Source organism: Cardiocondyla obscurior, linkage group LG08, assembly GCF_019399895.1.
Source record: "Cardiocondyla obscurior isolate alpha-2009 linkage group LG08, Cobs3.1, whole genome shotgun sequence".
Lineage (NCBI taxonomy): Eukaryota > Metazoa > Arthropoda > Insecta > Hymenoptera > Formicidae > Cardiocondyla > Cardiocondyla obscurior.
The window spans coordinates 7,028,321-7,042,188 of record NC_091871.1 but is presented as its reverse complement, the minus strand read 5'-3'; the positions used below and the strand labels follow the sequence as shown (position 1 = coordinate 7,042,188).

General features: G+C 38.1%; 1 protein-coding gene across 3 annotated transcripts in view; it reads left to right on the top strand.

The window, feature by feature from the left end:
• LOC139105031 (uncharacterized) overlaps nucleotides 1–12,754 on the top strand; it is a 90,809-nt gene extending 78,055 nt beyond the window's left edge. For all 3 annotated transcript variants that reach the window (XM_070660874.1, XM_070660876.1, XM_070660875.1), the window contains exons 5-7: nucleotides 1,475–1,545; nucleotides 8,149–8,424; nucleotides 9,140–12,754. In XM_070660874.1, the coding sequence (XP_070516975.1) occupies nucleotides 1,475–1,545; nucleotides 8,149–8,424; nucleotides 9,140–9,259 (467 nt within the window). In that variant the 3' untranslated portion in view covers nucleotides 9,260–12,754. The remainder of the gene's footprint in view (nucleotides 1–1,474; nucleotides 1,546–8,148; nucleotides 8,425–9,139) is intronic.
• Nucleotides 12,755–13,868: the final 1,114 nt, after the last annotated feature.

The following is a 13,868-nucleotide window of genomic DNA, read 5'->3' as shown; positions in this document are numbered from 1 at the left end:
TATCCTCGCAAATTGAAATTCCCACCGAATCGCCGAAGTAAACGTGACGTGCCGCGTATCCTTCAGGGAATAGGCGCGGAAGTAGCGTTTCATCGGAAATCGGCCATTATTGGATCCGATTGATTCCTGTATATCGGCCTGGATGATACGCGAATGCAATATTATAGACGAACTTGGAGGCTCGAAAAGCTTTTATGTCGAAATAAATCGTTATCAAGATCCTAAGTGCTTCCGTTCGTTCGTTCGAACGTACCGCGGTAATTTTCGAAAAAAAAAATAATAAAATGTATTGTTTCCGCCAAAATCGTGCTCCCGATTCATGAACTGCTCACAACGTTATACCATTTCGCTATGAATTTCACTGTGTACTCGTCGATTCTCTCGAGATATTACTGAATCTTGTAATTTTTTTGGAGGACGCGTTTGAGTAGCAGTTTAATGTCGCGGAAGAAGAAGAAGGCATTACTGATCTGACAAAAAAACGCATATGATTTTATTACAATTGATTGAGTGTAAAAATATGTCTTTAGATTAATATATGACGTAAAGATAATTACATAATTAATAATGAAAAATAATTAAAAATCATATGCGTGCTTTTGACATTTTTTTTTAAATCCATTGTAGCTTGCGTTCATTGCAGCGGAAAAACTTGAATGTAAATTTATAACCCGAGCCCATATGGCATAGTGATCGGATCACTAAATTTTGCACCGGCGAAAATATTGGCTCTCTGATGGCGCAATGGACCGCTATTTCACTATTAAATTTTTTTTACGAACAGTTCAAACCGTAATGCTTTGGCCAGCCTTCGATTATTTTTACTGCTAATAATTTTTTTTTTTTTTTTTTGTTAAAAAGCAACATGCATCAACGCAAAAAAACACGTTCGCCTTTCAACGCTTATCGCGTTATTTACAATTAACTTCTGCGGCTTTGATAAATCATATTCAAACAAACTTCTAGCAATTATTTTACCCAAAACGACTAAATTAATAAAAACCCGCGCAACATATCTATTAAGTTATCATTTACTGTATTATTTATCGCTTAACGATATCAATCCTTTATTATAGAACTGATTTCGTGCGCTCAAGTGCAACTGTAAAATGGTAGTATACAGCGTAGCACAACGCAGCATAATGCAGTAGCGGGGAAGTTCTATGCGCGTAAACATTGAACCGAGTTAAACGCAATGTTGTCGTAAGATAATGTTAGAACGGGCTTGCCAAGCCCCGAAGGAAACGTACCACGGGGCGGTAAGGAGAGAGGTCGTCGGGAATTTGAGAGCACGCTCTCATCCCCGTGACAGTGTTAGGAAATTGCTCCCCTTTATGCCGCGCTACATTCAGCGTAAATTAGAATACTGCGGCGGTGCGGCCGCGAGTGTAAGTATTACCGGCATTAGTGTGCCGCGCGGCTCGCTACCGGTTAGATCCAATTTAATGTTCCGCTTGCTCTCCTTGGGTTTCAGATCTGGACACGATGCTGTACGGATACACTAATAGCATATACGTGCTGGACCACACGCCCGAATCCTTGCCGGTGAGTAGAATTCGACATGCAGCCACTCAGGTACAACTGTTATCGCGATCTCCTTGCTTTTATCGCAGGAACCGTTCCCGTCTTCCGCTCTTTACTAGCCCATCGATATAGCAATTATTAATGTAATATTTTCCTCCGCGTAGTTATTACGTTGTTTTAATTTTATTTAATTTTATTTAATTTTATTTAATTTTATTTAATTAATTTTTTTTTTATTTTTTTTTATTTTCTTTGACCGTGCACGTTATTGAATATCTGAAAACGTCAGGAGACAAACAGAAGCGCCGAAAATAATTAATAAAGCACGTTTAGTTTAGTTAAGTCAATGTGTAGTTATTTATATAAATGGTAAAATTGGGTATGTACGTTATATCAGCGCGCTCGGCCAGCTTTCTTACTTCGCGAAGCGATCGTTGCGGTTTAAATTTATACATACACGCGTACATATTTGAAGAGAATTATTTCAGCAAACAAGCCATCGCCGGCTCGTAGCAGTACAATGCGTAATCAGGTCGTTAACCGCAAACGCTACTGCAGAATGCATCGTTTAGTGTAACTATTATCGTCGTAATCACGTAGAGTCCCGTAATCGAAGTGGCGAACAAGCTAAATAACGATGATAAATGGTAAACGCAGGAATAATTTGAAACCGTGTTATAAAGCGTCGTTCTTATCTAATAGATAAAAGATCGATCGCGATAAAAGTCTGTTATCTGAACGCGATAATTGGGGGAAAACGTGGAGTTTGAGCTAGTTCGGCTCTTCTCGCGCGAAATAAATAATTATTCGATACCATTATTTCACGTTCTAATGGATATACGATTCTCGATTAGACCCATCAATTATTGGTATAATTGCATGGCCAAACTCGGCGCTGCTCGATGCATAATAATACACAGATCCCAATGACGATAACCGATTAATTGAATATTCGTAACGTAATTAATCAAACAATCGTATGACTGTAATTCCAGTCGCGTTAGACCTTACGAGCAACAGCAGTGGCATTTAATTGCTATTTATTGATCTAAATTTTAATTAAACCCGTCGAAAAAGGATACGCCGACTTTCGGCACCGATCGAACTCGGATAACGTGGATAGCTTCAAATTTCAAACGTGTTAATATGATAAACAGCCGCGAATTTCAGATCCCGCGAAGTAAAATTGCTAGGAAAAAGATTGTTTCGATTGAAATATTTCTGTAAAATTATGCGCTCGTCGCGGAATAATTGTCGTCGTATTAATTATAGAAACGACGTTTAACGCGATGCACATCTGTGGAAATTACATGTTCGCGAGCGTATAAATTTGCGCGAGGGGAGGTCGATCTAACGATCCTACCTCTGTTATTATTCGAATAATCCATCGGCGATAACATGATTTAACGAACGTGATTATGATTTGGAAGCGCCTCGCAGATGTTGTAAAGTACCATCTAAATGTGCCCCCGTGATACGGTAATTAATGCGAGAAGCATTTTGTTCTTCCAATGAAAGTGCGCTCGTTCGGACTCGCGCGCTGGCTTTCGGTAATTCCTGTTTAAGTTCGTTTAGTAATTTTCATCGGCGCGAAATCCGTAGCGCGACGAAAATGCGCGGGTCCTCTCAAGCGATTTCCCGCAATTATTTGAACATCACGTACGCGACAGCGGCAGAAAAGGAAGAGTAGAACCCGCGTCACGCGATACGCATCGGAGCAATTCGTTTATCGAAGCGTGGAAAAGTGCATTAATTAAGCGAACGTCAACCGCGTCAATTAAAGACCTTTTTGCGCACCGATGCGCGAGTTGTTTTTACGAAAATATGTCAAAATACGTTTATCTCTAATCCGCTTCGTTTTTATGAATATATATTTGCATTATATTTTATACGTTACACGCTTTATATGCATTTACGAATATACTACACTGCTTTTTTTTTCTTTTTTAATCTGAAACGTACTTATATACAATATGTATATATGTATTAGCTACTGCATAACATTTTATATTCAATATACCAGAATAATTCTACATTTCCATCGATTATTGTATACCGCGGATATTTTTACTGAATATTCTCCATATAAATTATCAGTAATTCCGGTATATAGAGTAATACCTTTTTTTCATTCGCGCGTGACAATTATCGTTTTCGTAGAGCACAAAGAAGTGAGATCACCGTCGCCGCCGGCGAAGCGCGTCCAAGGGGGGCTTAATAAAAATCCCAGTTTCAATAAAAGTAGATTTGCCGCGGGTACACTTTATTAATCTGACCGTTTGGTTCTCGCCTTGCGGCATTAATCCTAGGCTAAACATCCCTGACGAGCAATGTTCTCCTATTACCCGCTTATCGGTGCAATGAGACCGGCATCGGGTAATTATCCCGTTTCGCAAATCGCCCCGCGTGTTTCTCGTGACCTCCTCTCCGGTTTTCACCCTTTCGCCTCTTCCCTCCTACTTTATCGAAAGTTTCCCATAGAGCTCTCTGTCGGCATTAATTAACTTAATTAGATGGATTCTCTTCGTTAGTCGTCGGTGCTCTATGGTTCTCGTTGACAGGGGTTACAAGGGGAATTAACAACGCGGGCTAACACGGCCCCGAACGTACAAGCGAAATGCGCCTGGAATATTATCGCTGATTCTCTCTGGCGTAGTGATAAACAATAATTTCAAAGGAAGGTTTGGGATAGCCCTGCGAGAGCCTGTTCGTACGACGGCGCACATTTGCTGTTTAATGACGCCGGGCTGCCTCTGGAAATATTTAATACCCCGCGCGGAAAGAGAATTAAATCGTAAAATAACGGAGGCGACCAAGTTAAACGCGTTTTATAAATCCATAAATTCGAACGAGCGCTGGCTTTGTGCGAAGTATAACGTTGGTACAACGATACCGATTCGGTATTTGGAAAATTGATGCGTATTAATGAAAACGGAGGGGGAGGGGGAGAAAATGGTATTGCTAAAGCTATTTTTGTTAATGCCAGCGCGACGCCTCCATTATTTGCAATCTTCGGATTTTCCACTTCAATTTCCAGCCATAATACTGATTAATGTAGGAAAACAAAGAGAAGTTTTATTTTCTGCCGAGTTACTTTGTAAATTAAAAAGTTTTCTTTTAATTAAAACGAAAGTATTTGTCGAATGGTAACGATAATAAATATAACGCGAATTAAAACCGTATTGTTGTATTATAAAACTAATTTCTTTTCAGCTTTCTTCTTAGTAAAAAAAAAAAAAAAAAAAAAAAATGAATCTGTCATTAATATAATTCTTCATTAACAAAATAATTAGCGCAAACAATTGGTACGATCTATGAATAATAATTTAATATAAATCAGATCGGTCGTTGATATACTTACGTATATGTACGTAATCTACCACTTGCACGCAATGCCATTGATTTACCCGATTTTCCACCAGCTAACCGATAAACTATGCTTCCCCCAATCAATATTTGCAACTAATTATCCAAAGCATACCGAAAATTCAATTTTCTGACGGGCATATTCTCAATTAAAAAAAAAAAAAAAACGGTGGAGTCTACCGGGTTTTATTTTAACGGCACAAAGTTTTCGTTTACCAGATCAATTTGCAGTATTAACAAAAATCAATTGAAAATACAAAAATAATAACTTCACCGTCGAAGAAATTGGGGCAGAATAAATAAATTGATATCATTTTAGAAAACATCGACTTCTTAATGCAATATGCTATTCATTTATATAAAATTACACAATTATCTCAATCTATCGAGATAATTTGTAGAGATTCGCTCGAATGGGATTCTTCGCTTGATCGTGCGAGAATTAGAGCAGCTGAAAATAAAGAATTTTAAGAGGGACGTTCCCTCCTATTATTTTATTAAAATACGCCAATTTTGGGAATTATATTCCATTTCGATAATAACCCGCGGAGGTGCTTCTCTTCACTCGATCTCTCGCCGGAAGAAATATAATGGGCGATACATTTTAAGCGGCGTATCTCGCAGTACATTTTTCAACATCAAGCAAAAATTATATCCCGCTTCGCTACGTCGTAAACTCCCTCCTCGAAATCCGGTTTCCCCGCGGTGAAAAAAAAAAAGTCTCCGCCAGTCGTTCCATCCAAGTGCGCTCTTTCAACCGAGTTATCTATCAGTGTTGAAGGATTCGAGGAAAGTTCGCGCCCAGCTGAAAATACCAAGACCGACGGGATATGCGTCCCGAGAGATCGGCCGGGGATACTGTCTTTCCCCGTTTGGTACATCGAATCAACTTGGCTTGTTATCGCTCACCATTTGATCTCTTTGCCGTTTCCCATCGACCTCTTTTCTTCGCCGCCGGCTGCCCCGAAGATGACGTTCCCCTTCAGACACCGTCCTTGAACGTGACAAAATAAAGCTCTCGCTGTCGTTGTTTGCGAGGGAGAAAAAACCGCGGCCGAAAAGGTCTTTGCTTTCGGGGGTTGTGATCGATAAAGGGGAGGGTTGTATTTTTTGTGTGTTATTTTAGGATTCCGCACGGTTACTTAATTTTTATAATTAATATCGAGCCAGTCGATTTAATTAGATACTTCACAGTTACGAATTTTATTGTAAGTTTGGTTTTAATTAATTCTGACCGATGATGGATTTATTTTAGGGGGTTTTATTACATTCTCGTGCTCGATATTCTCCGCGGTATTGAATGAAATATGATTGTTTACGGTACCATTACAGATTTCTCTCGCGCCAAGTGCTGCATTCTGAGCGAAATGCGAAATTTTATGAGGTCTTCCATTTTCCGTCTTAAACCCGCCGTAAGTTAAGGTACATTAAGCAGAGAGCTTAAACTGCTTCGACGGCGCTCGCGGATGAAGCTCGCCGGGGTTTCGCGAAGAGTGTATCTTGCATTTTCGGCGGAGGTTTACAATGCGGAGCAGTTTGGGGAGCGGCGGTCCGCGCGCGCAGAATGCTCTTAAAACCGTCGGGCGCTTCGTCCCCGATTTCACCGATCGTAACTAGTTTTCACGAGATTTTCAAGAAACTCGATAAAAAGTCCCTTCGACAAAAATACGAGTAAGCAAGTATCGGGGCTGGCTAGATAATGGCGAGAGAGCAAGTCGGCGTAATTACGGGTTCTCCCGATGCACTGACAGAGTATCTGCGAGAGTTTCCAAGTTTGGGAAAGCGGAAAATTGTTCGCCCCCCTAAGATGGGAATTGAGATATCTTCATTCGAAATTTCCCAACTTTTCGAGCTGAATTCAATTACTGCGTGCCTCCAATTATTTTCTTCCGGTAAAACGGCCCGGGGACCCACAATACAGGAGCGCGTTTGTTTCCGTAAATTCCCCTCGTTTCAGCGAGCAATTTTTAATGATCTTCCAGTAATTAAGCATATCGCTTTCTAAATGTCATCGTTGCCCGAGTCCGCGTTTGAGCTCCTGGTGCTTTCTCTTATTTTACGAAAATTTTCTTGTCGAGGGCGATAAAAAAAAAAGAAGAAAAAAAAATTTCCTCGTATAGTTCTACATTAATTATATGTCTGCAATTTCTGTGCTGCAATTAATGAGAGCAAGTTGTGCGACTGAAATTTTTCTTTTTTTTTTTTTAACAAATATACAAGTTTGATCATTACAAGGGGAGCTCGAAATAAAACGCTAGACGGCACATTCGGCGCGCGGTCCTGCAATTTTAATAATACGTTTATATTAAAAGTTTCAAAGTGTATTTCGAGCCCCGGGGAAGAAAAAAAGAAAAAAAGAACGGGGAAAAAGCTGGGCGAGAAGCCGCCACAAAATGTTGGCTTACATACTTCTAAAGATATACTCTTTAAGAGAAGAGCACTAAAATATGAAATTATAGATACGAAATGCTTTTGCAATTTTAACGACGTTACTTTTATCGACTTCTTCTTGCGTAGGCAAAAAGCACAGGAAGTTATCATTACGAGATTTTTGCTTTATACATTTTTATTGTTGGAGGATATTCTGGGAAATAATTTTCACGTTTAACATAACAATTTTAATAACACGTCTCTCTTCCATCTCTGAAACATGGTACACGTTTTTCACCATTGTAACACCCGCGGTAACCCCAGCTGTTGTTAGAAGTCCTTCCGCCCGAAGGTACATCGCGAATGAGATCCGTCCACGATCCAAAACGAACAGGATTCCCGGGGAAGAAAATTCTTGTTGAGAGTGTTATCTTGTTAAGCGCACGGTACCCTTTAGTTACGTAACAAGCTCTCTTCCAACTTCGCTGAATAATATTTTATTATATAATTCCAAACGATATTGTACACGTCGTAATACGGCATGATACATAAACGTTATTTAAATCTTATAATATTTACAACGCGACGATTACACATTTTGTAATTATTTTATAGAGAATACACTGAGAGAAAATACTTTATATTTTCATCGCGCGAAAATATCCATGCGTGAATTATTTACGAATACGAATGTACACTTATGATTTGTATTTTTCACGGCATTTAATAATTAATAGTTTGTTTTATTTTATTATATTTATATTTTAAGTAAGCAGCTTTAGTACCTTATTAATTGTCGTAAAACCTAATACATTAGACACGTTACGCGCAGTATCATAATGCAAACGTAACAACCATTAATTATTAATGAAGCGCGTATGGCTGTAGGACATGGACATGCTGCAGCTGTTCGCATCTCCGGCAGGCCGCGCGTTACTCACGAGCGACAATCGGCCGAGGGGATCAACGTCGACTTCCTCCTTGTCTCGAGAATCCTCGTCGAGGTTGAAGAGCAGTAGGAGACCATCGGGCACTGGCACAGTCAGCGCACCCACGTCGCCGCCGAGGCGACGGAAGTCGAGCGCCGAGCTTTATAAAGAAGCTGTCGAGATTCTCGGCCTCACTTGCTCGTTAACCGATAGCTGCCGGTGCATCGATTGCCAGGTGATTATTCATATGATTTACCTTCAACATAACATACGCCATTCTTTACGTTATAATTTATTTTTAAATAGTTTATTTATTTATTTTTTTATTTTAATTTTAGTTTAAAAAATCAAGACACATTTGATTTAATTAATATTTACAGTTAATTTCTTCTTCTCGTATAATAAACCAATTACGTCGCGCGAATTGTTGCAGGTAAAATCATATCAATAATTGTATTCACGCAAATAAAGTTGATATTGGCTAGTTTGTATACTAATTGGACAATTCTGTTACGGATTATTCCTCGCAGAACGAGCTTTTTTACTGCTCCATTTTGGCTTGTACTTCTAGGTTCGTTAGCTACGGTTGGAAAATTCTGATTTGATTCCATCAAGTTGCGAGACCATTGACGTAAATGCTGTAAACTCCGGTTGTCAGTTTGTGAAAATGTTTGTTAACATTATGTGAATAATTCTTTTTCCCTCCTGATCCTACGTTTCTGCGATGCTCCTTCTTATTTTATTATCCTACGAAATAAATTTACTTTAGATAGATATTATTAAAATTATCGATATAATTAAGATTTATTTATTATAATGCATTGCTTGTTTTATTTAATTAGATTTCGTTTCATGCGTTGCTGGCGTTTTTTTTTTTTTCATGGAATTTCATCCAGTCCTTAGATTCAAATATTTTTCTGCGCAATTTATTAACGCCGCTCTTTTTGCAGAGCAATTACTTTGACTGTGACGACGATTGCGCCGATGCTGGTACAGAGTTGGCTGCAGGCACTCCTATTTTATTGGACCACGCTCTATCGCACCATTTGACTGTGTGTTCCATACAGTAGCAGACGACCGACGGACGAAAACGTCGGCCCGTCGTTAGCCCGCTCTGCCACACGTTTCGGAAGATAATGACGGTGCCGCCGACGCGTCAATATCTTTCGATAAATGCACGACATTCGCGTTAAGAACAGGAATCGGCGAGACTGAAAAACAACCAGCGGGGGCGATGGCATTGCGTAGACACCGGAGTACCAGATAGCAGGAAACCCGAGTCGTTCGTTTTGCATTCTGCGAGTCTTCATAGAGTTTAAAATGCGTAATATATTTTTCTTCAAGCGATTATGCCCAACGTCTTACGCGATTACATGGATTATTTGCTCAACCACGTTTATCGAACGAACGCATCGTTAGGCTTCACGCGTGGTATATAAATTATTATTATTATCCTAATACGTTTGATCATGCTCGCTTCGTGATAACACGGCATGAGCATCGATAGGCTTATGATAATGGAGTTCTAACAGACCACCTGTCTGTTTTCGTTTATAGTAACGGCGCGACGACTCGTACGTTTGCATTGTCGAAAATCCGAAAATTGCGTTCAGGAACGATGGAGAAGCGCGGCTCAGAAAGAACAAAAAAAAAAGAAAAAAAATCAGTCGTTCGAATTTAAATCATGCCAAAACAGCGTCAAAGCGTTTACGATAGGCTGTCTTAATTATAATAATTAGCTTGCGCACCGCGTTCACACCCCGTTCGGTCGATTAAATTATGTATCGGTGTCGTCTAATCGAATCGCCGACACGCGTGGCGCGTACAAGGTTCTGTACGCGCGGAGAAAAATTTTATGCTAAAAATTAAATGACGTCGCGATAGTTTTGGACTATTGAGAAAACGATAAGATTAAATTACCGCTAGTATCTTATGTCTACGCTAGCCGTTGTCTGCCAAAGCGTTTAAAATTGAAACGCAAAAAAATAGTCCACAACTACCGCGACGCCAGAGTGATATTTAGCACAAAAAAATTTTCTCCGCGTACGTACGCACGCGCGTTGAATTTCGCTGCATGTTTTATTAATACTTATTTAAGTCCAGCGAGACGCAATTGTTGAACAGTAAGCGCGCGCAGCTGCAAAATAATTAATAAGACCCTTTGGGCGGTAAACATTATTTCGCACGGCGTATAGACTTTATATGTGTGTTACGCAGTTGCATATGTGTTCGGTTAAGTTTTCTAAAGTAAACCCCCTCCTACTGAAAACTCCACGTTGAGTTAAGGAGACGCGAGTAACGATAAGGCGAGGTCTCGTTTCTTCAACCCGCAAAATAATATATCTACGCAAAGTTTCGTCGGCGAATTTTTTTCGGTATTATAATAAATGAAACTTCCGTCGGAGTAATTAACAATCAGAAGGGTTGAGGAGACCGCTCGCGAATTATTTAATTGTAAGCAACGTAACGATGAAACGAAGCTAGGCCTGAATTACGTTGCGCACTTCGAGTTAGGTAACATTATTAATTACAAAGGTACGGACGGAAGGAAGCGTTAAAAGAAAACTTAGCCATATACCTAACCGGGATTCCAAAGAGGGTCAAGTGCCAAATAATTTATTGCTAAGCTTGCCAGATAAATACTCGAACTGTTAAGAAAACTTTCGCGTGTACGTTAATTAAAAATGTTACGTTATATATTCGGACGATCCGATAAAATTTTATACCGAACTGGAACAAAATATTAAACTTTAGATTTAATCTATAGAAATCTGACGTAATCTCGGCTCGCGAAGAATTTGTTCTCCTTTTTCACAATTCCATCATCTTTTATTGATCGAACGTCATGCAATGTTCTTCGCATCGATGCGCATTATAATTAAAATTATGTGACTTTACAATACAATACCGCACTGAAGTGTTCTATAATTTTCAAAAAGTAATCTCATAAATTTGAATTACATGAGGATTCTTAAATAAAAGGAATTTCTGTAAAATTTTATTCGGAATACGTTTAACAATTAACAAAAGAGAAATTGAAATTTTTTTTGTACGCGTTTCTCATCAAAGTTTTATCGTAATTATCTTGAAACGATTCTATATTTTAGATCCAACATTCGAACGTTCCATTATTAATAACAATTAAATTCTTAATTTCTCACACGTACATGTATCTTCGCTTTTAGTCCAATTAAATGTTCATCTTCATTATTTAAACTTGAAAGTGATATTTTCGGAGAGACTGGTATTATAAATCCTGGACGGAGATGAGCTCAGTCTTTTCTCGCCCAGATTCATGTGTATGAATTCTCGTGTTTTTCGCGTAAAGACACGCGCGCAAATGTAGAGAGCTCTCGTCGCCCGGACGAGATTATAGCGCGACGTTTTCATTTTTTCTACAATTTCATAATTTTGTAACTTTCAACGATTTATAATTTTTAATTTTTTATTACTATGTCGTTGATTTTTTTACAGAATATTTTATTGATATTAGAAGTAAATGGACAGTTGCGACTAATAGTTAGTTAGTCCCGACATCAAGTTTCTTCTAACTTGTTGAATAAATAGATCAGCGCTCTTCTTGTTCTAAATAGTTATCGGCGCGGTTCTTCATGAAATCGTGCAAATAAAATTTTTATGAAAACAATAATAATTTTATTAAAAAAAAGATTGCGTTTAAAATGATTACCGAAGGGAAAAATGTTTCTGCTAATCGATCTGTTCTTTTAAATAATATTAAATTAAAAGGAAATAGTAGCAAATTTACAAACGTCATGTAAATGTATATACATATATTTGCTCGACACTCAATCTTAACCCTTAGGTACTCTACACTGACGGGCCACATTAATTAGTGCAATTTCCAAGACGGTGATTATTTACCTTTGTTAAGAAGACGCGCTATAGCAGAGTGTTGGTATGTTTGAAATATTATCGATTAATGTTATTAAGGATAGATAGAAATAAAAGAGACGATCTTTAATTAAGTAGACGCGAAGTGGGAGAGAGCCGCGAAATTAAATTATAATATTTCCGATTAATATATTGATTTATATATATGTATAATTTAAGAAGTCGGAATATATTCTAGTATTTTTTTCTGCAGACGAAACGTTGCAAATAAAAATTACATTACACGTGCGTACGCTTATACGTTAAATACATATATTTAATGCAATAATATACATTCTAATCGAATTATATAATTTATATTAATAGTATTATTACTGCGCAATTAAAACCTGTCAAGTTATCGATATTTTGTATTTCGGGCTTTCTTCTGCGTAAACTTGCGGTCAATCCGATTTTAGAATGCACGTGTTTCGCTGCGTTGGATTGGCCTCTTCTCATCGACGAAAGTAACAGCGCAATTAAATAATCTTTCCAGATATATTCGAGAGCCGCGAGAAGCCTCGCGAGGATATGTAATGCGAAATCTCTGGCTTCTAACCGTTTTATAGTAATACCAATTTGCGAGGGAACGTCCCGAACAGAAAGTCCTCGTGAGCCGTTAACGGCGTAACTCTTGAGTAAGAGTGAATACCATTAAAGTACGATACAATATACTTGACTCTCGTTTTAATCGTATTCATTTTTAATAATCCCTCCTTCCTCGCGGTTTCTAGTAAAAGAATGGATCGATAAGATGCAGACTAAGTACAAATTTCAACGTCACGTCAATGTGCTTAAAATTATAACAATAATTAATTCAGCATTTTTAATCATTATTTTATCGTTTAATTTTGACAAACTCTCAGTTATTAAATTCGCACGCGCTTTAACGCGTTGATAGTTTGTCCATTGCACGTGAAATGTTGTCACCAAATGGTAACAGTCGTCCTGCGATATTTCAGTGACCGACCAGACAGCTAACCGGCTGCGAAACCAACGTGCTACCTACCTTAACACGATGGAGTACGAGACTCGACGGAGGGAAGCTCGAGTTCGATAATACCCGATGATAAGAGATATGATAAAACAGAGGTTTCGGTATCGGGTAGATTGCCGCTGGTGCTTTTACCATCGAGTAATATAGAACTTCAGCTTTTCGCTGTCGCTTAAGGATGGTATCAGGGGGTGGTTTCTGCCTTCGGACATCTATCTCCTTGGTTACACTAAACTCCTGTTTTTTTTTTCGTACGTTTTCCGAGTCTCAGCACAGAGAAACCTTGGGATTATATACGGATTTATTATTTTGATTACTTTGAATTACTTTTTTAACCATCTATGTGAGGTCATGATTTAATTATCATTTTTCTTTAAATGCAATTGAGGATTAAATATTATTTATGCGATTGTTAATGTACTTTTTAATAACGACAGGGTAACTTCTTTAAGCGTTGCTTTAAGCATGCTCTTACGATAAGGGAAAAAAAATGAAATAATTTTAAAAAACTTAAAAATTAATATAATTGATGTTCAAATGTATGTTTAAATTATATTTAAAGAAACGAGTGGCGTTTAAGTACCATGCGAGATACATACATCCCCAGTTTCTTGCTGAAAATTATTAAATATAAAACATCTTTTTTTTTTTAATAAGAAATAAACGTCAAATAACGCGCTCGAAGTGCGCGCATTGTAGGATTTAATACTGATCAATTTTTCTATTTTAAAGATAAGAAATTTTTACTATTGTATCATTTATACGTACGTCAGTTATTCCTGAAGAAAGTGTTC